Consider the following 23,916-nt stretch of genomic DNA (forward strand, 5'->3'; position numbering starts at 1 on the left):
TATCCAAGTCGTTCAGAGGAGTCAAACAGAAAAACAATTCAAAATAATCTCATGCAAATTGCATCTGCATATTCACGAGGTCCGACCGAAGTAAAGGTTTAATTCTCTCCGTGGTTTTGATTGCTCTGAAAGATTAAAAAGCAATGTTAACCAAATGAGTCTTAATTATAAATATATTATCTAAATCCCGGGGATGTACAGACACAACAAACAGGGATTTATGCTGCTTAGAGGATTAAATCTGTTAAATCTATAGATGAGACACTGCAAAAAACGGATTCTACGACCAGGTGAAGAAGTTCACGAAGACGTCACAGGACGGGGATTTATTTGAGTGAATTTATATTTTCATGGATTAAAGAACGAGCGGGAAACGAAGGGAAGGTTTATAATCTAACTGTAATCCTTCTTCAACCATGAGGATGAGGGGGGGTTTAATTGCAGCGGGGGGGTCAAAGTGTGTGTATGTGTGCATGTGTGTGTGTGCGTATCTGCTTACATGTATGTGTTTGCACCTAACTGTTAGAATGACCAAAAGTAATAAGTAAAATTCATACCTTGTCTTTATCTACGCGAAGGAACTGCTTCACTGGAGCATAAGTACTGAGAAAGAGAGAGAGGGGGAGAGAGAGAGAGAAAGAGAGAGAGAGAGAGAGAGAGAGAGAGAGAGAGAGAGAGAGAGAGAAAGAGAGAGAGAGAGACATTGATTAAACACATCCAATCAGCACTTTAAGTGATTGCTGCAGCTATGAATTCTGGATGATTGACAGCTTGTGCCAACCCAGTGACTCTCTGGCTTCTCATAACTTTGTGTGTGTGTGTGTGTGTGTGTGTGTGTGTGTGTGTGTGTGTGTGTGTGTGTGTGTGTGTGTGTGTGTGTGTGTGTGTGTCTACAAAGTGATGTATGCAAGCCCTCCCACTCCACTCTACTCACTGAACATGTGTGTCTTTGCACTCTGAAGTTAAATTGTCGTATTCCAACATTTTAGGGACTCGTGTTTTTTTGTGCACATGCATGTGCGTCCACAAAATGTGTTAATCCATGCTTACGCATCTCTGTGTCTCATGTGGCTTATGCGTGCGTGTGTGCCTTCTTACAATCGAATCTGGCCGGTGGACAGAGCGCTGGTGATCCACACAAGATCCAGAGTTTTGAAGGGGACCAGCACGAAGCTGACGTTGGCAGCCAGGTTCTTGGCGCTCTCCGGGTACATGAAGTGATGGGTGGTGCGGCTGCCTGCGTCCTCCTCGTAGCCCACTGTGGGGGCCAGGTTTATCCTGGGAGCGGGAGGGAGAGAGAAACAGCATGAGAGAGGAACGTCTTCAGGTCGCACAATCATCTGCTGAGGCTGGGCAACGGAATATTCAGATTATTATCATGAAGGAAAATTCCCACAGTCACATTTTCAGAAAAATTAGTTTGTGTGCATTTGGATCAACAATGAAACGTGCAAATGGTGAATGAAGCTCACAAAAACTCATCTGTTACTACTTTGTGTTTGTTCTTATTGTTGTTATTGTCATCATATGTATTTCCTCTGCGATGAGGAGCTTGAATGACTAGATGGTGGGAGTGGGGATGGTAGAGGGGGGGGGGGTGAGGAATTGGACGGGTTCAACAAGTCATGTTAACACAGGGATGATTCCATCGATGTTTAAAACAAGTGACTGAGAGGAGTAATCTGCAAAAAATGAGGAAATCCTCGTCAGCTGCCGTTCCACTGAATCACCAGGAAGAGCGGGATCACAAGCTTTGGTTCAAACCCCAGCAGCAGCCGCTCATCATTATTATTTATCAGTATTATGCGGCTGCCAGTCCCCGTGTGAAATAGTAAATATGTGCAGCAGAACAAAATGATCTTTGTGTGATGTTTGAAAGAAAATCTGCTGAAACACTTTAAGGAAAATCCATCATTTTGGGCCTTGAGAAGATCAACAGCAGCTTTGTGTCGATGCATTAATTGATGTTTTCAGCCATTTGGCAATAGAACAGGACTGTGGAACACAAAACTAACACCAATCCTAAGAAGCTGATATGAAAAAGATCTGTTCTTACAGTATGTACACAATGGTCCAGCATTAAAAAAAAAATTTCTGAATGTTTCTGAGTTTAAACTCTATAAAATCAACTAGTCTGACTGTGACAACATCTTAAAAACTCACTAATAAGTATATTTGTTTGGTCTTTAGGTTTAAATTCAAAACTGTTGCCTTCATCATATAAGAAAAACATGAAATAGTTTCAGTTTCCTTGAGTTTCTTCCTCTTGTGCTGTGTTGACTTTGTGCTGCTGAGGATCATCTGCCTCTTGGACAAGTTGTGTGTTTGTACATTCAAAGCATTATTCTTCATTCTTTGTGTACTTGTTTACAGCTGAGCCTCTCAGCCCAGTGAGCTGCAGACTGTATTTACTGGGACTCCAGATCTGGAGGAGTGCGTTGTTTGAGTCAACAGGAAGCTGCACCTGAACTTAATGGCCAGAACAAAATGATCTTTGTGTGATGTTTGAAAGAAAATCTGCTGATACATTTTAAGGAAAATCCATCATTTTGGGCCTTGAGAAGATCAACAGCAGCTTTGTGTCAATGTATTAATTGATGTTTTCAGCCATTTGGAGATAGAACAGGACTGTGGAACACAAAACTAACATCATCTTAAGAAGCTGATATGAACAAGATCTGTTCTAACAGTATGTACACAATGGTCCAGCATTAAAAAAAATTTTAATGAATGTTTCTGAGTTTAAACTCTATAAAAACAACTAGATTGACTGTGACAACATCTTTAAAACTCACTAATAAGCATGTTTGTTTGGTCTTTAGGTTCAATGTTAAAACTGTTGCCTTCATCATATAAGAAAAACATGAAATAGTTTCAGTTTCCTTGAGTTTCTTCCTCTTGTGCTGTGTTGACTTTGTGCTGCTGAGGATCATCTGCCTCTTGGACAAGTTGTGTGTTTGTACATTCACAGCATTATTCATCATTCTTTGTGTACTTGTTTACAACTGAGCCTCTCAGCCCAGTGAGCTGCAGACTGTATTTACTGGGACTCCAGATCTGGAGGAGTGCGTTGTTTGAGTCAACAGGAAGCTGCACCTGAACTTAATGGCCACCGTGCACATCTACCTATCTGTGAACCAAGCCGATGCTGGTGAGACGGCAGACAGACAGGAGGTGGGCGGCAGGGGGGAGTGGGACCGTTGTGGGAAAAGTCGGTTTTAAAACCAAATGAGGATCAAACTGCGGCGAGGAGACGATGTAACAGGAGATGGAAGCTGGAGGCGCCCACGCAGGTCTCCTGGCGCTGCCACGCTAATGGAGGCTAATGTCTCAAGCACAAAGAAATACTCTGCATTCCTGCATCGTAACCAGCGCGTGGTCTCGACTTAGACACTGCACGGACCAACATATAGCTGCTGTGTGTGTGTGTGTGTGTGTGTGTGTGTGTGTGTGTGTGTGTGTGTGTGTGTTTGTGTTTGTGCCAACTGACAACAATCCCGCTCTGTGATCCAGGGGGAGGAGTCTGCCACACAAGGATTTATGTTCCTCAGTGTAAGTCCGAGACCCGATCTATACATTTCAGCTCCTGACCTCACCAGAGACCTCCTCTGTTGACCAATAGGAGAGCCGGCTGGTTGGCACCATTACAAACAGGGAGATTAAATATAGTATCAGAGGAACACGTCAGCTGATCTGCATCTTGATTCTGTAATTTCCCTTTCGGATTAATAAAGCACTCAATCTATCATCTATCTTTAAAGAACATCTCCCCCTCGCGCACACACACACACAAACTTGATGATGATGATGTAACTTTAATGACATACTGTGCACGGTATAGTTATCTCCTCACATGAACTCTCTCCCCTCTCCTCTCCAGATGTCTTCCTCCTCCTCCTCCTCCTCCTCCTCCTCTCTGCTTCAGCCTTCATCTTGGCATCTATCTCATCCATCTTTTGGGATTGCTCTGTCTAATGCAGCCCTGTATCCCTTCTGCTTTCTATCACTTCGCTCCTCTGTCCAAAGCCTCTTTCCCTCTCACCTCATGATGTGGTCGTGTCCGTCTATAGTGGGACCATACCCGGCGCCGCGGAGGTTTCCGGAGTTACCCACCACCGCACAGCGTAGGCAGCGTGCTGGATCCCACGAGCCGTACGGAGACCTTCCGGGAATCACCTGCAATGAGAGAGAATATGAATAAAGGCGGACTGGATTCATGCTACACGTGAAAGGATTTATTTATTATTTGTACTGGAACAGCAAGAGACAAAAGATAACCGAACCCACAGCTCAGACCTGATCGTAAACATACATCCTGGCCTCTACTGGGGTAAATTCTTCATGAGACCCTCCATTAAAAATAAATAAGCCCCTTCCCTTTACCTCAGGGAGCCAGACTGAGATATTCAAAGAGAATCCTTGTGTGAACGCTCAGTCCGGTGCTTGGAGTCATAATAGATAAAAAAGATATAGACATACATTAAACGGGAATGAGCCAGTTCATTGATAGACCTAATGTCCAATAAAAGTATATCTGCTCCCCTCTGCCTTTGCCCAAGAGTGTGAGGTAATGACTGGGTGGATTTGAAAGCACAACAGCAATGGAAAGATGAATTAATGAAATAAAAATACCTGGAACAGCCTCAGCAGCACCTGCTGGAGACTGTGTGGTTTAAACTGGGGCTGTAACATCTAGAGAGAGAGGGAGAGAGAGGGAGAGGGAGGAAGAGAGGGAGAAATAAAGGACGGTTAGGATGCGTCGTTTCTCCTCTGCAGACAAATAGGATCTGACAACAGACTGAAAATGTTGTTACTTTCTGTGTACCCATGTACGTGTGTATGCATCTGCCTACATTCATGTACAAATAAGCAGGTGATTGTGCAGAATGTGTGTGTTTGTCTTTGTGTGTGTGTGTGTGTGTGTGTGTGTGTGTGTGTGTGTGTGTGTGTGTGTGTGTGTGTGTGTGTGTGTGTGTGTGTGTGTGTGTGTTTGTGTGTCTGTAACAGCCATGTGTCAGACTGGTGGGATGCAGTCAGACTGGCTGAGCTGTGGTCAGAGAAGCAGAGACATTTCTGTCCACATGTCAAAAAAGAATGCAAAGAGAACTAACAGCTGCTCACAAAACAGAAGTTGTTCAATTTAGAAGGGAAATAAAAAATCCTGTTTTCCGATTCCAGCATCTGCCAAACCAAACAGGAAAATGTCCAGTCGTGCATGTAGAGACAGAAAGCAACAGCACACACACACACACACACACACACACACACACACACACACACACACACACACACACACACACACACACACACACACACACACACACACACACACACACACACACACACACACAATCTCACACACACTATCACACACACACACACACTATATGAACATTGTCCCTTTCTCTTCTTCTCCCTCTCTCAGACACAGCTCTATTTATTACCGAGCTCCATTGTAACCGTTTCCTTTTCACCCACCATCGGCCTTAATTCACTTTTCCCAACACAGATCTCCCCCACTTGTGTTTTCCTTCTTAAATCCTCTCCAGCAGTTTCCGTTGCCCTCACGTCTAATTCCCTCTCTTTAATTTCCCTTGCTCCCCTCTTCGTTTCTCCTCCTCCTCCCGTCTCTCTTCATCTCTCCGGTCTCTCTGGGACACCCGTTCACCTTGCAGCTCATCAGTGCTTATTAGAAACCGACAGTCTTAAACTTCCCATTGCTCTCTCTCTTTCTCTCTCTCTCTCACTTCGCCTCTCCTGTTGTTTGCTCTCTGCATTTCACTCTCGTTCATCCCTCCATCCTTTGACTCCCTTCATGACACCAGAGGCAGCTTGGCCCGATGCACCGCTGCACTTCAGGGGCTGCTAATGATGTTTTTTGGCAGCCATGCCACTGTTGTCTCGCTTCCTTCCTTCCTCTCTGTCTTCTACCTCCTGAAGTATTACCCCCTTGACATCCACTTTCATTTTTAAAATAGTACTTCACACACAAACATCCTGATTCAGGAGTCGTGTATATCACTGGGTTTATAGTCCCACTCCGAAGCTACATATATCTAAAATGGCTAAATTATAACTCTACACCTTCTTTCCACGTGTGGGGACTGGGATCAAGGAATATGCTAATATGGCCCCGCCTCTGCACCCCCCCCAACCCCACCCTTACCACCACCTGCAGCTGATGAGCCTTTGCCAGCTCCTAAGCTCCACCCACCAGATGACAGGATTGGTTACTTAGGTTCTGGTGGAAATACTCAGCCACGGCATTGACTGCTTGTTTCGCACATATGATTTAAACACAGTTCAGAAAGTGCTAAGAGATTATTGCAAATTAAAAAGATTTGAACCACATAACATATTTTTTGAGTAGAGATTTGTTGTCATTAAATATTTAAACCCGTTAGGAGCCAGATGTAACCACAGATTGTATTAATGGAGGACAAGTCTCCACTTCTTCGCACTGTATGAGAATGAAGCCAAAATATCCTGGATATAGGTTCTGCAAATTATTTTATTGGTTTACTTCATTAATTCTCTATTTAAGAATTCTTAAATTTCTTATTTCTTTCTTTCTCAATGCTCAGATAAACTAGCTTTCTAAATGTAGACATCTGTGGAAGTGAATGTTTAAGTATTTTCTTTTCAGTCTCAATATCATGCAAATTACAAGCATTCAAATGTTCTGCTGAAAATCTCCTACAGTTAATCATGATAAACCAGTGAAGAGTTGTCTGAGTGTGTTTAATATAGTGTGTGGCAAATCATTGCTTTAAGTATTTATTTCATTTAAGACTTGATTCTTTTTTCTCCTCAGGCAGGACTCCACAATAACACATTAATTTGGATTGAAGAGCATAAACTTAATCATGCATGAGATCATTTATCTTCTGCTTTCTCGCAGACACCGGCTGATTGGACTTGGTACTAAAAGCAACTCAAAGAAATGTGGAAAAAACAGACAAAGCAAAAACGTTATTTCACCCTTTCAGTTGGTCGTGTTGACTCTGGGAGAGAAAAGCTATAAGTGACTGTGAAGCACTTACACAGCCTCTTTCTCCCTTTTCACCAGGGAACAACCACCTATTATTATTCCCAACAGCAAAAGGTTTAACTCCCTCTTGCTTTTATAATATGTTGTCCAGTGAGCAAGCATTGGTTTGAATCTCTCTCTAATCTTATTTGACTGCAGAGACTGGTATGTGACATTTGTTTGATACGGTTGGTCCTGTATCTTCTCTTTGTTCTATAGTTTAATTTATTGTTTTCCTCACACATTGAATATTCTTAATTTCTTCTCTGTTCTCCTTCAGTCCTCCTTCCTCCCTATTTACCCAATTTATTATTCATCTGTTTCATCCATCACTCCCCTTGTTAGAAACTGCACGCTCATTCCCTCTTCTCTCCACCAGGAGGCACCCCGTGGTGGTCAGGTGCACATGTAGCACCTCCACTTCACAGACAGAGGCCAGGACAAGGACTTTCTCCTCTTTGTTTCCAGACGGCTTTGCATTGATTGTCTGTCTGTGTCTGTAAAGTGACCTTCAATGTGAGTTGCAGTTTTCTTCTATTGATTGAGATCATGTCTCTGAAGAATTGTTATGAAGGTTATTGGAAAATCTGTGGTCTCACTTGTTATTTAATATTAGGATGAAGTCAGCATTCGGCTGATTGCTATTGGAAACATTTGTGGAACTTAAAAGTGGAATTGTTCAAGATGATTTAAAGCCAGATTAGGGATTTGTGTGGTCGAGATATTTTGTTTAAGATGATGTGTTCCTCTCTTTGTTTAGAACTATGGAAATCAGCACTCACATCTGGACAAACGATTGCAACCCTCATTCCCTGGAGATTTGTGGCTTTAGTTAAAATCCTAAATCCAAATCACCTGTCCTTTTGTCATTTCATCATTTTCCTATCTTCCATTTTTCCACTTTCTCAGCTTTATCCAAAATGTGATCTCCCCTGTCCCTTGCCCACCCATTCCTCGTCTCTTAATGTTTTCTTCCTCCTCCCCTCCCCTCTCTCTCTCTCTCTGTGTTTATCACCTCACTGTTGCTGTGTGACCTAATGACTTGGCAGCTGTTGGCCTGTGTTTGCAGTTTTCAGTCATTTCAGAGCCGGCACCGAGGCTGCTGCTCTGAAACAGGACTCTGAACCAGCCGCTGAAGGGCATCCCATAATACTGGAAATTCACAGACACACACAAACACATCTCAAGTTCACTAACACACCCAAACGAATACACACCCATGAAGACAAACGCCAACACATCCAACAGTAGGATTCTTTGATTAAGGCCTTGTCTACACAATGTTTTCCCTTCCAATTTAAAAAAAATAATCTCTCCATGACATTAGCTCTTCAAAATATCTCAAACTAGCCTGATTGGCCAGTAGGTGGCGATGAGGTCAACATCAACAACTCGTCAAATACCAGAGAAGAACACTGTGAGGACCCTCATTGGGCTGGTTCTCCTTAGCAGGTGGACACTTCTAATCCAAGACCATGGCACAAATGTTCAGGTGAGACAGATGCTGTGAATGTTTGGAATGTGTTGCAGTGATGCTAAATGTAGCTGTAATTGGACAATGCTGACAACTGTAGTGAATCTGGTAGTAAGCAGTGATGAGAGATTTTGAAAACCTTAACTTTTGGTAGCGTTTGTGAAAGTCTTTGTTTTTGCGACTCGAACATTGTATGAGGCTCAAACGCAAACATAAAATAACCACATTAGTGTCGGCATAGGAGCTTCCCGTCCCTCTCCCTCTCTCTCTCTTGGAGGATGGAGTGATTTCAGTTTCTTAGTCATTGCTGAGTTGAGCTTTAAGAGCCAACATAGAGAGCAGCCAACCCTGCAATGTTCCACTTCCTCACTAACACCCTGTCATGTGACTGGCACCGGGGTTCATGCGGGGCATGTAGTTCTTGTACGAGGGGATTGGTTGGCTCAGCGGTGAGGGACGATGGGCGATTATGATCTGTTACTCCCCCCTGCATGATCAAGATGAACGCAACCGGCTGATGCTTGCACTGCGTCAGAGAATATTGGAACCATTCACACCTTTCCCAGTGTGCGATTGGCCCGAGACGCCCGGCCAATTCACATGTGGAATCTTGTTTGTTTAGTCCAAAGTGGTTTCAAGGAGGATTATGTGCCACGACTTATTCCGAGGCAAACAAACAAGATGCAAACTAGTGGTTAGAGAGGCTCCGTTATCTTTTGGCAGAGCCAAGCTGGTACTTTGTTTTTGGTCTTTATGCTAAGCTAAGATAAGCTAAGCTAAGCTAAGCTAAGATAAGCTACCTGGCAGCTGGCTCTCTTCCAAGATAAATTGCAGCTAGAAGACAAACAAGAGTTTCTCCTAAAACACTTTTATTATTGACTTGCAAAGTAGGGAGAGTTTATTTTGTCACTTTTCCCAATGTATCGCCTCACAGACAATGTTGCATGATTCCCAGGTGGGGAACGTCTACGGTTCTAAATCAACAGTGTGTTAAAAAAGTCTCTGCAGCGATTCCCAAGGTGCATTTCTGTGAGAAACTACCAACCGCCAGGCTTTAAAACCCGGTGGTGGGCAGCCAACGGTGAACCGGAGGCAAAAATGATGATGCTCATAACAATTCTGGATGAATTCGGCGTCCCTGGTGCAGTGTTTAATTTTCAAAATGCTTTGTTGTTGAATTTGTGTTCACTCCAGCTCTGATTACTGCCTCTGACTGGCTCCTTCTCTATAGCAACGACTCAGGGGACCAGATGAACAAAACATTTCTCAGACAGACATGAAACAATCAAGTCTGGTGTTGGTAACATTAACCTGTGGGAGAGTCGTGTCTTTCTATGTAAAAGTGAGAAGATGAAAAATATGGAAAAACACTTGTGGCACCAGCTTCACCACTCTATCAGCTGCAGATATTAGAAGGTAAGAGGATCTGATTACTTACCACCCACCAGTAGTAGACATCCGACAGCAGCTCGATGTTGTCTCTGGTCCAAACCGGTGAGATGTCCGGGTCGAAGTTCTCATCGAACCAATCCGAGACGCCAGGGTCTCCGACACAGCGTGAGCAGGCACATGTCTTCTGCTGCGGAGCGTCAGGTGCTGCCAGGCGCTGTGCGCCCGCGTAGCTGGGCACCAGCTTCACCCGCCTCGACTCCTCCCACCCGGGCTGCTCCAGGTAGTTGAAGCTGACGCCCCCCCGGAGGGAGATGGAGAAGAAGAGCGAGGTGAGGAAGACGAGAGCCAGCGAGCCGAAGAGAACACAGATTCTTCGGGAGCATCTCACCCTGCCTCCTTTCTCCACTGCTCCTCCTCCTCCGGGGCTACCTGCACCTCCTGCTGCCCCGGCCACCCCTCGGCTCAGCCACGGCCGGAGCTCGGAGAGTCTGGGCCCTCCCCGGGACAGCCCCCCGCCCCAGGCCCCCCAGCCCCAGCGCCTGTCCCGCTGCAGAGTGGAGGACGGGATGCGGCCCCCCCATGGCCATGTCCCCACCCCCGAGCCTGCCACTGTCCCCAGCCCACTTCCTCCTCTGCCTCTTTGTGACGACCACCAGTGGCTGGTCACCCGGGTGGGGACGACCTCCTGCCGGGGACTCTGAGCCACGGGAGAACCCACGATATCAGACGCGTGGGACACACTCACACACTGATGGAGGACACGGTGTCAGAGTCGATTTGTCTCACAGTCAAGCTGTGCAGTCAGCGATGCTCCGACGCCTTCTCCCGTCTCCTCGTGGAGTCTCTGTCTCCCTCTCTCTCCTCCACAGCTATGTGCTCGTTGCACACAGACACACACACACGAGTCGCAGCTGACTCACATTCACTGCCTCAGAAGTCCTCTGCTTACAGTGTGAGGTGATCTCTCCTTCGCCTTTGAGCCCAGTCTCAGATTTCCTTGAACCTTTCTATCATTTGTTCATCCTCTCCTTTGTTTTAACTTTCTAACTGTCCCCTCTCGGGCTTTCACTGTCCATATGTCCACCTGTCTGTCTGTCTTTCTTTCTCAGTAACAGCAGTGTCCATCTTCAGTGAAATCCCGTGGATGAATTGCAGCAGACGCCTCTCTCCTCCTCTGCCATCCGTGTGAACGGCAAGCGTGTGTTGCTCCGTGCTCTCCCTCTTTTTCTGTCTCTCACGTTTGCACTGAGGCGACGTAACCACAGAAAGCTGGCAGACTAGTTGAGAACAGCGGAAAGGGGGAGGGCAGGAGGGAGGAGGAGCAGTAAAAGGGAGGAGGTTTGGCCTGAAGGGTGTTCCATCACATCTCTAGCCATCCTCAACAAAAAAAAATACCTCTCTTCCCCTCTTTGCTTTCCTTTCCTCTGCTTGGCTCCTCTGTTGTCTGCCGTATTCGCAGTATTCTCGTTTTTCTCTCTCTCGAGGTTTCCGTCACCGAGTCTTTCTCTGTCTGAAGGTCTCTCCTTTCCCCTTTCTACTGCTTCCAGTTCATTGTGTGTTTTCTGCCTGTTTCTGAGCCGTTTGGTGTGTGGAGTTTAAAGCTGTCGATCCTCTCCACACTCTCTTCAAACAGAAAAGTTTTTAAAAGTCGGGATAAAAAGTTTCAGCTCCTTGTGGTGAATGATGAAATCCTAATGAAAAAAGGAGCTTCCTGACGCTCGTTCAACGGAAGAACAGCAGTTCCCACTATCGTCTCCTTGATGCCTGCGCTGCATTTGAGTTGATCTCAATTCAGAAAACATCCAACGACTAATCAACAAACCCCTTCACTGTTCAGATGCGTCCCCATTGAGATTTGGGGGGGGGGTGGAGACGTAGGAAGAATCAAAGCGTCACAAGCGGATTGATCCACGTTCCTCTGATGGAGAGATTTCTGTGGAGATGGTTTATCTGGGGTACAGGCTGCAGGGAAAGTGCTGGATGGAGTGATGTGCAGAGGGGGTGATGGGGAAAAACAGACAAAACCAATCAGCCCCAAATCTCATCTTCTCTCCAGCTGGCTTTGAGAGGACCGGGGGCGGAAGGGTTGGGGGGGCAGCATCTGTCTTGCTGCCCAGTGTGTGTCTTTGTGTCTTTTGATGTAATGTATGAAGTTAGGCCCGGGTTGCCAGTTGCACTAATCTAATTGTGTTCTACAGCTGTGTGTCTGTGTGTGTGAACAACCTATTGGCTGGCGATCCAGGTTTGTGTTGAGCTGGAGGTGACTGCTGCTAATCTGCTGAGCTGTAATCCCACGACAGAACCCCCCCAGCGCCCACTTTCTGCTGTCTCTCTCTACTCAAATAACTTTTTAATGTGTTTCTCCAGCTCCTGAAGCTCAAACCACTGCTCCCATTAAAGCTATAAAATGGATTATTTCCTTATCAAACGTCCACGTGTGTGTTTTTGTGTCCGTCAGCGATCTTCTCTCCTCGTGTGGCCTGAAGTCGGGCTTCCTGTTCCGTAGAAAACCTGTGGAGAAAGAGAGAGAAAGAGATGAGAGACTCATTAGCCTCGTAGACCAGTTTGACTACTTTAATATTCCTCTTTTTCCATGTTGATCCCGTTTTAATTCTTCTCTTGCCTCAGTCTAACCCAGTTCACCACAAGGTTTAAGCTCTGGCTTCACATTTTAATTTTTACAGTCTTGAACCATTTGACAAGTAGGTATAGTTAAATTTGTCATATACTCTCATATGAAAAACGTATTAATCCATGTTTTGCCGCCTACTCCTTTTTTGTTCTCTTATCCACCTCATTCAGACTCATCTGCTGCTGTAACAAATTAATTTCTTCAGTGTGGGAACAATACATTCACACACCCCCCTCTGTGTGTTTGTGGGTCAGGACGTAAACCACACCGAGACACTTAAATATGACACTTCACATTTCATCTTACTTGCAACCTCCACTTTGCCTGTGTGATCCTTTCTGCAGGAAGCTTTTACAAATACATTTACAAAGACAACTGGTCTCAGAACCTTGTTCGTTGACCAACATTTCCCACCACACTGTAGAGATGCCCCATCCGAAAAATCATAAACTCTTCAGGTGTAAGAAAACATGCTAGGTTGGTACAGACGCCAGCAAAAACCACATCATCATCATAAGTATCAAACTATTTCAACTAAAATCAAGACTCATACTGAAATCACAATGTGATATTTATTTTCTTAAGCATATTGTTCAGCCTTGTCTGCAAAAATGTGAAGTGCAACAGGTGAATCGTCTACTGAACAAGAGAGGGTTTGGATGGTGGAGGAAACTGTCATCGTTATTGTCGTTTTTACATTTGATTCAGTCATAGTTCTCAATCGCAAAGGTTTTCAGAGGTCGTTCATTTCTTTTATTTTTAGTCTTGTGTTCATCATGAGAGAAAATAGGTTGCCACCGAACACATTTTGTCCTAGTTTGCACTGACACGATTAACTCTTCTCCCCACAAACTTTCTCTTGTCCTGTTTTTATTTGTCCTGCAGCAACCTGTTTCTTTTTCGCTCTTGCACCTGCATCGGTTCTTTTTTACACGTTTCCCATCCTCTTGCCCGTCTTTCAGTCTGTTCATTACGAGGAACGGGACGGGCTCGGAACACACTCCTGCTCTGTCCTGTTGTGGGTCTGTTGATTACATTTTAAAATGTCACTATCCGTGAATTGGAAATGCTGAGGTAGACTAACAGGATACAGATTGAACGAGTCGGGCAGAATACTAAAAAGAGAAAGGGAACAGACCTACCATGCAAACTCCTCTCAGATCTGTTGTTTCTATTGTCTCTGTACCAGGTGATCATCATCTGGTTGAGATATTTACAAAGCCCACTACAGAATGCTGTCAAGTTTAATTTTGTGTCATTAAAACGTAATTTAATGAGGTTAAATAAAAGATAGTTCTGCTTATATACCAGGCAGATCCGTCATGTTTTATTAATGACTCAAGTAGTGGTTGGAGAAAATACATTCTGGAACTACGAGAGAATTTGGATGTTTACACTATTTTCTTACTTTTAATAAACTTAGAAATTTGTCAGTTCTAAAAATTATACAAACAGCTGAATTATTGATAACTGAAATAATAGTTAGATGCAGCCCAACCATTGTTTACCCATCACCCCCTATCTTCATTTTAACTATGCAAACTTTGCCAGAAAGAAGCTCCATGAACAAACCATAATTTTGTTTTATTCAGGAATATATTTTGTTGTTTCACCAGAGGATGAAATATGAATTACATAGAGAAGACAGCCTGTCTCTGTTTCTTGCTATGAACCTTCCGAACCGTCCAGAAATGACTGATTCCATTTCTCTATTTTTGATGATTGCCATGGCAGCCAGCAAGTGATGCAGTTGTTACGGCAACACAGACCACAGAGTCCCCAACCTTGACCCATGTAGTCAGTGCTCGAGCACTGGGACAGACTTCGCTTTCCCCTGGTCGACACATTTATTTCTTTTAATGTTCTGTTTCCATATCTGATGCTTAAGTGAAGATTTCCATGACAACACTCAGCCCAACACATGTTCACCTCCAAACGCAGCCCTACCTTTCCTGGTGGTTTTTCATAACTCAACAGATGTTAGTGGACGTTAGTAAAAACTCCTTGATGCAGACAAATACACACAGCGGTGTACACAGACCCACACACTGTATCCAGAGCCCGATAATATGCTGCAAATGTACAACATGAACTTAAGCTGGTTGGTTTTTACACCAGTTACTTAAAATAGATCATGTATAATGGCTTGTCAGCATCCCTTGCATTTGTTATCAAAGCCAATGCATAAAATTAATTTTAAGCATGAAGCTTAAAATAAGAAATCCTCCCAATGCAACAGAGCAGTCTTCATTGTGTTCATTACTCATTATAGCCGTTAATGGACCCGACTGTTGGTACTTTGCACTGTATTTCCCACTGTGATCCATCATGTCCCTCACAGCTGTCAATGAAAACCTCTGTTAAATGATCCGTCTCCACAGGTTGTCACTGAACAAATGCTCTTATCAGTGCAGCAATCGATGCAAAGCAAAATAACACATTTAATCTAAGATTAAAACAAATTATGAATATCATTTGTCATCCTCGCAGTATTGTGTTGCTAGATGGACACAACTTCCTCTTAAAACAGTAACAGGTCTTTACCTGCAGCCTGCATCTGGTGAGTCAGCCCATCAGGCGGAAATGTGTGAGCCTGCATTTTTATGAACTCTTTCCTGTTTTTTTTTTAAGATGCAAATGCCTTTAGGTGTTAAATACTACATGGAGAAGTATTAGCTTTCAGATTCTCTGGAAAAACACTGAGAAATAAAGACAAGTAGCACTGACATGACGTTCACTAAGTCACTGGATCTCGTCTGCAGCCGCTCCTTGGTCAACCAGACTACAGGCCTGTAGATTTGCGTGCCTCTACGCTCTACTAATGCATTAGGGTGACTTTGCGTCCAGGTTTAATTACAACCTTTAATTGCTCTAATCACTTGCTTTAAATGCTGCTGTCCCCAAGCACGTTGTTGCCAAACCCTGTCTGGAAGAGTTGAATCTCGTCAGTGGACCAGCATCATCTTCTCTCCCTCTCGTTCCCTGTTTTTCTTCCTCTCATCATCATCATCATCATCATCATGATCACCGTTTAAAACATCTGCAAAATCCTGCTCCAGAAACATCTGTTAATAGCAGCTGTTAACGTAGCACTGACTATTTTTATTACTCCCCCCCAATCACCCTGGCGTAAACTATTCTTTCTCCCTCTCTCTCTCCTCTGCTACTGTTTATTATTGTGTATTTATGCTACCTGATTATTTCCCACTCCCCTCATTCACCTCCTCTGATCGTTAGAGAAAGAGTTGTGAGGATCGCTATGTGACACGTCCCGCCCCCCCCCCCCCCCCCCCCCTCGTTGCCTGTCTGGTGTCATTAACACCTGAGGCCTTTATCAGCAGCACTTCATCATTTTAAAAGTTCAAGCAGCTTCCAGTAGTTTTCTATCACTTCTCTCCTCGCTTCCCTTCTTTTGGATTTATATTCTCTCGACCTGTCTCGCTGTGTAATTTGTCACTGGTTTTTCACCCGAGCTATTTCGGCTGTTACAGGTGCCTAATGTACCCCCCCCTCCTCCTCCTCCTGTTCTCTCTCCCTCTCCGTCCTCTATGTATCCCGGCTGTGTATGTGCAGCATTTGGCAAACCTGCAATGCTTCACTTCAATTTCATACAAGAGAGGCCACGATCTCCATCAGCATAAATTATAGATGCAGGTTTCAATGGACGATCTTTGTTTAAAGTGATCTATTGTCCATATTTATATTTGCTAAGTCGTCCTCTCTCATTCACCCTGTCTGCACTTCTCTCTTTAGGTCGCCCTGTTATCTACAAGTTCTGTCTTGTTGGTCAGTTTGCACTTCACCTGACCCCCCACCCCCTCTCTCTCTCTCTTTCGCTCTCTCTCTCTCGCTCGCTCTCGCTCTCTCTCTCGCTCTCTCTCTCTCCTTCATTTTCACTGAGTGTTCAGTTGATAACACCGGCTGCAGCTGCACGAATCATTTCGATCTCCTTGAACACAGATGCTCTGCAAGAGTGGAATTAAACAGCGATAAATTATCCCGTTATCTGGGCTTGAGTTGCTATTTAAGTTGCAAAATTTATGGCAAAACATTAAAATATTCTTGTATTTGACTTCGAGTAAGATTTGAAGTAGCGTTATTTTAAATGGAGGGTGAATCCATTCTGAAGAGTTTTATTCGCTGCCTTCCAATTTTCAAAATGTCTCTTCGATGTAAAAAGAACTCCAACGGAGATTTTAAGTCATATTTAAGATCATCAATTTAAAGCTTTTATGTTGCAGCAGGGTTACAGAAGCAGCTTGGTTGTTTCATGGAGAAATACAGAATTTCTTCCGCTCTATCCTTTTAATTAGATGGAAATATCAAATGCCATTATTACCCTAAAGTTTTCACCCCTTTGCGTTGGCTTGGATTTTGGACAAAGGGGTGGATCAAGGATTGTTTTCGACTTTCTGTACATTGCCTTTTTTGACATTTTAACCAATTTCCCATTTTCACACGTGGATATTGACCTCTTTTGTAATAATCAGGCACATTAAGGGGACTGATAGTTATGAGTGTGACCAATTTGGTGAAGATCTAGTGGATTCAACGTACTGAGAGTAGGTCCCCCCCCCTACCTATTAATGTTCCTACTTTGTTGAAGTTTCTTCCCTGGATATATTAAGGTATATGCCTTTAGACATGAGGTGCATGAGGATGTTACACAACAAATACCATCAGCAAAATGCTTTTAAATATTTGCTGAGCCATCGAGAGCCAAATAAGCTGTGGGCAAAAAATTTTGACCTGTTGAAATGAAGAGTGTGAGTGTTTCTACACATGCTGATGATTAAAGGTGTTTTGGAGACATTTTGAATATAGGGTGAACTGCTAATGAGCTCTGAGACCAGTTAGAGAAACTTTTAAAACGGCGTGGATCTTATCTTCGTGCTTTGATGTATTTGAGAATTGAACGTTCTTTTAATTTAATGGCACTCGCCATCTTTGAAACACAAAAACAAAGCCGTGACCAGGCTTCAGCGACACAGGAGAGGGAGAAAGTGAAGACATGGAATGAAATATAGCAAGATGAGAAAATAATCCCAGACACAAAGAGCAGCCAGTTTGAAAAGAAAAAGGCAAGATAATGGGTTATTCATCATCAAATTGTATAAACTGCCAGCAGAAAGCCTCACTCTGCAACTGGGCTGTAGTCATGGAAACACACTATCTGTATCCTATGGAAGGAGATTATTCTTTCATTCTAGCCTTCAGTTAATTGCGTCGTACCAACACTCTGATTACACAAAATTAATGTAAAAATACAGTCGTTAAAAATATACTCAGCTGTCCTCATGAAGTGTTTTGTCAAGGAAGTGTTTAGATTCAAGAGCAATTATTTATCTTCCTCTGCGAACTACCAATCGGAAATCAAGTCTGTCTTAATAACTTAAACAGAGAAGCTCTTACATGTTTTTCATTTAGTATGAAATCACAGCCTGCCTGAAATCTCTGAATAAAACTGATGCATTCAAATCTTATTGGATAGTTCAAAGTGCTGTCACATAAATTGCAGCTGATAAAAAAGAAGCCGGTGTAGTAGTCGTTTTTTTGTGGGCTCTTCTTTCTGTCTTTTAGAATAATTCCAAACTCTGCGAGGTCCTGGTTTCGTCCTGTCAGCGTGATTATAATTAGAAGAGACTGGTACAGATACTCTGAATGATAGTTTACTAAATCTCACTTGTTTGCAGACATCTACACTCAAATGCCATACAGTACACATGCAGCTGAACCTTTAAGGGCCCTTTTAATGCTCAGTTTTTGCAGACCCTGTACTGTTTAGCATTGAGGTCATATTTTTGCTGCACTGAGCTGCATTATATTGAGTGTATAATATTCTGCCCGTGGTTTGTAAATAGTAAATTCAATAATCAGTAAATCCAGAGGCATCCCGGAACAAGTGCCACCCTGTTTAGTTTCATAGGCATCAGTTTTCTTTGTGCAGCAGAGATGTCCATAAACTGGATTAGGCTTCGAGTTCTCTCCTCCCTCTGCTCCTCTCTCTCCTCGCTCTCTCCTCCTCCATGCTCCCTTTGTCACTTTTATTTTACCCTCGCTGCCGGTTCATTGGTGTGTCTGATTGATCTCTGCCCTACACCCCCTTCCTTTTACATGCGAAAAGGGCCATTCTGTACATTTTCTCATCCCTTTCTGCAACAGGATGGACAAAAAATTATGAACACCTGCTTATCTAATGTGGTCCATCCATCTGTTAAATATGACCTTAAAAATAATGAAAAGCACTGAAGAGGCGATGCACTGTTCAAACCCCAATCTGGCAATGCTAACTTTTAAATAGTAATAGTACCATTTCACAATTATCTAATTTAAACCATATGATAAACTAAATATAATTCTCTTATAAGGTCTCTTATCTTGTCGTTTGTAAAGGTGAATGCATTTTCAAAATCTCTACCCTATGGTCATTATTATATATGGGTCTTTGCACTGGTTTATGCACATTTCCTAAAATACCTTTGGGGCTATTTTCTATTATCCTAACTTAAAAAGTTTTGCTTCAAACTATGCATTTTTAATAAGGACACTCGGGTTATTGTAGCTTAATAAGGTAGGTGGAAACTTTTCTTTGCATTGGAGATGAAAGCACTGTCACTAGTTTCCCCCCCGAGGTCTCAGAAACTGACAAAGAGTCACAGATAATCACACCAGATGGGAATTTGCATACTGAGGAGAAACCAAGACACTTTACAGGAGCACCATGTTCCCAAGCATAAATAGAAATTCATAAGTGGTGAGGACATACTGTAACACCTTAAACACCTTGAATAGGGGTCAAGGGGAAATTCACATATTAAAATGTGGTTCTCCGAGATTGAAGTCAACAACTTAAATAGTATATTAGCATCACAAACAGGGCATGTCACGCCCACAGGCAGGGAAGTCGTTCACTGGACATCACTGAGAAAAGCAGCGAAGCCCTTTAAAGTAGCATAAGAGTTAAAAGAAAATATAAATTGTTCTCCTCTAACACAAAATCTTATCATACGTCAAATAACGTCAGATCTAAGACACAGCCGAGGATGCAAAACTCATTTGTAGAAAAAATAATCCAAAAGTTCCAATATTTTTATGACTGACATATTTAAATAGGAAAGTCCAAGAGAAAATCCCCCTGGAAAATCACTTGAGATGAAAAGCTATTTTGAATAGAGTGCAACTCGTTTCTTCGTGCGAAAGTGTGAAAGTGTGAAAGAAGAATCTTGTTATTTTCAGTCAGTCTAGACTTTAATCAGCGGTGGAGCAGAGGGAAGGGAGGCTGACAGAGCGCTGGTTGTGAGCAGAGCTTTCCACATGATAGAGAGCAGCAGCTAGAGGAGGTTCAGGCCTCCACCCTATAAATATAAATACCCTCTCATTCCGCTAAAATAAAGTTATTCATTTCCTTCCTGTTACCATCTTTCCTCTCGCTCTTCTTCTCTCAGTGGATTTCCTCAGGTTTTAATTAACTTTTACTTACAATCAAACTGAGGGGAAATTACTCAATGACAGGGAAACCAAAATGTAGACCTTAATGGACCAGTCTAGAGCCGGAGAACACAGAGAAAGCATGTAAAGTCCACCCAAAAAGACACCGGGCGAACCGGGATATGAACCAAGAACCTTCTTGCACCTTACAGAGTGTGGTTTAGCTATAGTGTCCTTGTATGGCTGAGGCCTGATTCTTTAATAACCAGTTTTTTTTTGTTTTTTTTGAACAATGTTTTTTTTATTAATTTCCAATAAGAACCTACAAAACACATTGACACATACCACACAAGTTGCACAATGAAATGCAGGCGAACTTCACTGCATACACATACATACAAAAAAAAAAAATAATAATAAATAAATAAAGATAAACACGCACACAAACATACATACCTACATAAAATAATAACAATAATAAATAAAATAAAATAAAAATGTCACACTCGATATCCCTACAGATAGATATAATCTACCGTTGCCTGAGAAAGTCCATTAAGGGTGCCCACACCTCTTCAAATAACCAGTTTTAGTGCATATGAATATAATTAAAGATTTATCAATTCACGTTCCATTTTCCCAGGAAAGTTTGTTTGGCATTTCTATTATTTTATTAGTTTTATTCAGTTTAACTGCTTTATCTCTTGTGTGGCCCGATGTTCTTTTAGTCAACTGTCTGGTTTATTTTTATTAAGCAGTTTGTTTTTATTTGTTACTGTGCAATCTAACCCAAGCAGCCCCTCTGATGAAGATGGTCGCCTCCCAGTTTGATCAGCACACTGTTTTTTATCAGCAGTTATTTTGCTAATATTTGTCAAACCCTGAAGGCAGCGCTCCGCTCTCGACTTGGCGAGACACAACATGAGGGGGCGAGACAGCTACTAACAAACGGGCCTATTACTCCATGCCTCCATTGTTTTGATGTGTGTGGCCGTGGAATGTACAAGCAATCGCCATGTAGTCAATCTCATTTGACGAAAAACTAAAATAACAAAGTAGCAGGAGAGACTTGAATGGGAAGTCGACTGTTTCACCTGAAGCTGCTGCAAATGGTGAGGGGGGGAGGAGGCCGGGAGAGGAGAGATAGAGAGAGGAAGGTACAGAATAAAGATAGACAGAGAGACAGAGAGAGAAGAGAGACCCCTCCAATAGCCAATAGCTCCCCGGTGGCCAATTAAAAACATCAGACCTCTTTCTGTTGGAAGAATTCAAATGAGTAATGCCTGACTGTTAGTGTGCATCATGAATCTCTAATGTTGTGTGAGGGTGTTTGTGTGTCACAGAAGCACGTTTCGTCTGTAATGCTTTGCCATAGTGAGACAGACAGAGAGACAGAAGGAGAAGAGCCACTGAGAATAAGTGTGTGATCCAACTATAGAAGAGACTAAAAGGCCCTGACGAACACTCGGTCCCCGACGTGCTGCTCAGAGAGGCCAGAGAGGTCACACAGCGCTTTTATTATGGCGACAGATTCCTGAATCAATCCATGATCTGTTCTGAGCCTCTTTTACGGCAACAAGACTCAACTTTCTTTAGGAATCTGTAACAGCTAAGCCTCTGGAAATCAAGATAAACATATAACGGCAAAGTAGCTTGTTTGATTTTATTATCCACAACAATCTGACTGAAGATAACTGTTCATACCTAGAAAAGCTAGTTTAATTACTGTTGATACAATATCTCATACACGTGGTTGATCAGGTTTAGATTTTCATCTCTTTTGCTGTGAGAGATCAAAGTAACAATCGACAGATATTTAGCTTACACTTGTCTTTTCTTGTAAAAAATTATCTGTAACAAATGTCATTGTTCCACATCGTGACATCCAAAAACTAAACGATCAAATTAATGTTCTTTTAACGCACTTAAAACATTGTTTGAGCCATGAAACAGAAAAATTAACTGCCGGCTGCCTGAAGCCATCGCACGCAGACACACACACACACACACACACACACACACACACACACACACACACACACACACACACACACACACACACACACACACACACACACCCTCCCATGAAAAGACTGAAAAACACAAGCCATTAACTGGCAAAGCTTTAATTTTGGCCACAATAATACCTCATGCTGACTGGGAGATGTTTCGTCTGAGGCTACGTCTCATTTACCGAACATAATTCCTCCCTTTGATGCCAGAACAGTGCTGTAAGAGGAGGTATCATCACAGGGCGACACATTCGAATAAATATACACAATTATTCATAAAGTGTTAACGCTTTGCTTCGGGCCTGATCTATTTGTCTCTGATCTCGCCTCCACATCACACTGCACTTTGATTAGTGTGATGAGATCCTGACAAACTCTGTGTTTCAGCCGAACCCGATCATCTCCCACACGACCGCTCTCTCTCTTCTGTGAACGGACGCGGCACAAAGAGGTTTGTGGCCATTAACGGCGACATCGGTATTCTGTGTTCTACACATTCCCGTGACATTTGCAATTTTTGTTTATTAAAATAGTTTTGGTCACAAAGTCTCTGATTAAACATAATATAATACTAACGCGTTACAAAGTGGGGCATTGCTATGTGATGGTTATTCATCACAACTTATTATATGAACAGCACTTATCAAACAATAAATGAACCTAACGAGAACCAAACCAGCCACTAATGGCTTTTTGCTGTGTTTTTGCAGTTCATCGGTTTTTATTACTCAGACGATATTACACAGTTGAGTCGAGCTATGATTAAAACTAGAAATCAGAAAAACTCTGCTGCTGCATGAAGTCTTAAATATTCATTATGAGCTACACTTTTAAAATGTTTGAAACACAGATGAATTTTACCATTAGAAGAGAGAAGCCGTGCAGGAATAAATCAAAGACCTGATGAGCAATATATATGTATTTTGTTGGTTAATGTGTCCTGTAACCAAAAATGATCAATGTTGTAAAATTAAACTAAATGAAACCCCTCTGTATATGTTTACATGTATATTCATGTACAGTATATGTGCTTTCAATGTATTTCCCATGCATTAGCATTAGGCTCAAACTGTCCAGTGCTGTGACCTTCACCTTTGACTTTCTAAGTTAAATCCAAATTGGATTAAAAGGGTCAGAGTTATGTGACAGACGGACGGACAAACGCTGGTGATTACAATAAACCCTCTAACCCTTATGATAGTGAGAAAAGAGTTTAAAGCAACAGACCTAATGAGGCATCTCAACATGGGAAAGAAAAAGAGTGGGTAGCTACGTCTGCACACCTCCTGATCTCTCCTATGGAGATGCAGTTTGGGAACATGGAAGAATTCATAATATTAACTTATGTCAAGATATTTAAAAGGTCGAAGCACTGGGAGGATTAGCAGCATAAACAGGTTTAACCATTTCTTTGCTTTCCATAACAGTCTTGTTTATATAGTAATTAGAACACTGTGGGCATTTTCCTGCTGATTAGCTTGTGAACGTCTTTTAAAAAAGGATGTGGGCTAAAAACCAGATCCTTTTTCTGGTGTCAAAGCAGGACTGTGTAGGTCTGTTGTGTCAACAGCAGTAATACATGCCATCAGACAGTTGACAAGCGTTTGCTTTGAAGCAACGCTCACTTCAAACGACGATGGGAAGAGGCAGAGTCAAACTGAGAGAAAACAGGGAAACCTCAAATCACAACAAAATGCAGAGAAATCGCTGGATGTCAACACGACAGGAGGAAAATATTAATTTCAACAATAGGAATAGTACAAAGGGACAAAGAGCGAGTAGTTTTACCTCATTAATATGGAAATATAAACATCATCACATCACAGTGTAATCAAACCATCTCCTCCATATGTACTTGAGGTGCAAGTATGAATGTTCTTGAGTAATAGTTTCCTCATAATTATGCCAAGTAGCTCATAAATAAGCAATCATTTTACGTGTCGTGTTC

The 23,916-nt window shown here is 42.6% G+C and overlaps 1 protein-coding gene across 1 annotated transcript in view; it reads right to left on the bottom strand.

The window, feature by feature from the left end:
* The window catches only part of st3gal2 (ST3 beta-galactoside alpha-2,3-sialyltransferase 2), a 38,744-nt gene that overhangs the window by 861 nt on the left and 13,967 nt on the right, over nt 1-23,916 (bottom strand). The window contains exons 3-7 of the mRNA XM_061076462.1: nt 9,943-10,644; nt 4,633-4,692; nt 4,043-4,176; nt 1,099-1,278; nt 558-603 (exon numbers count right to left, since the gene is read on the bottom strand). Of these exons, the coding sequence (XP_060932445.1) occupies nt 558-603; nt 1,099-1,278; nt 4,043-4,176; nt 4,633-4,692; nt 9,943-10,644 (1,122 nt within the window). The remainder of the gene's footprint in view (nt 1-557; nt 604-1,098; nt 1,279-4,042; nt 4,177-4,632; nt 4,693-9,942; nt 10,645-23,916) is intronic.

This window comes from Limanda limanda, chromosome 8 (genome assembly GCF_963576545.1).
Source record: "Limanda limanda chromosome 8, fLimLim1.1, whole genome shotgun sequence".
Taxonomy (NCBI): domain Eukaryota; kingdom Metazoa; phylum Chordata; class Actinopteri; order Pleuronectiformes; family Pleuronectidae; genus Limanda; species Limanda limanda.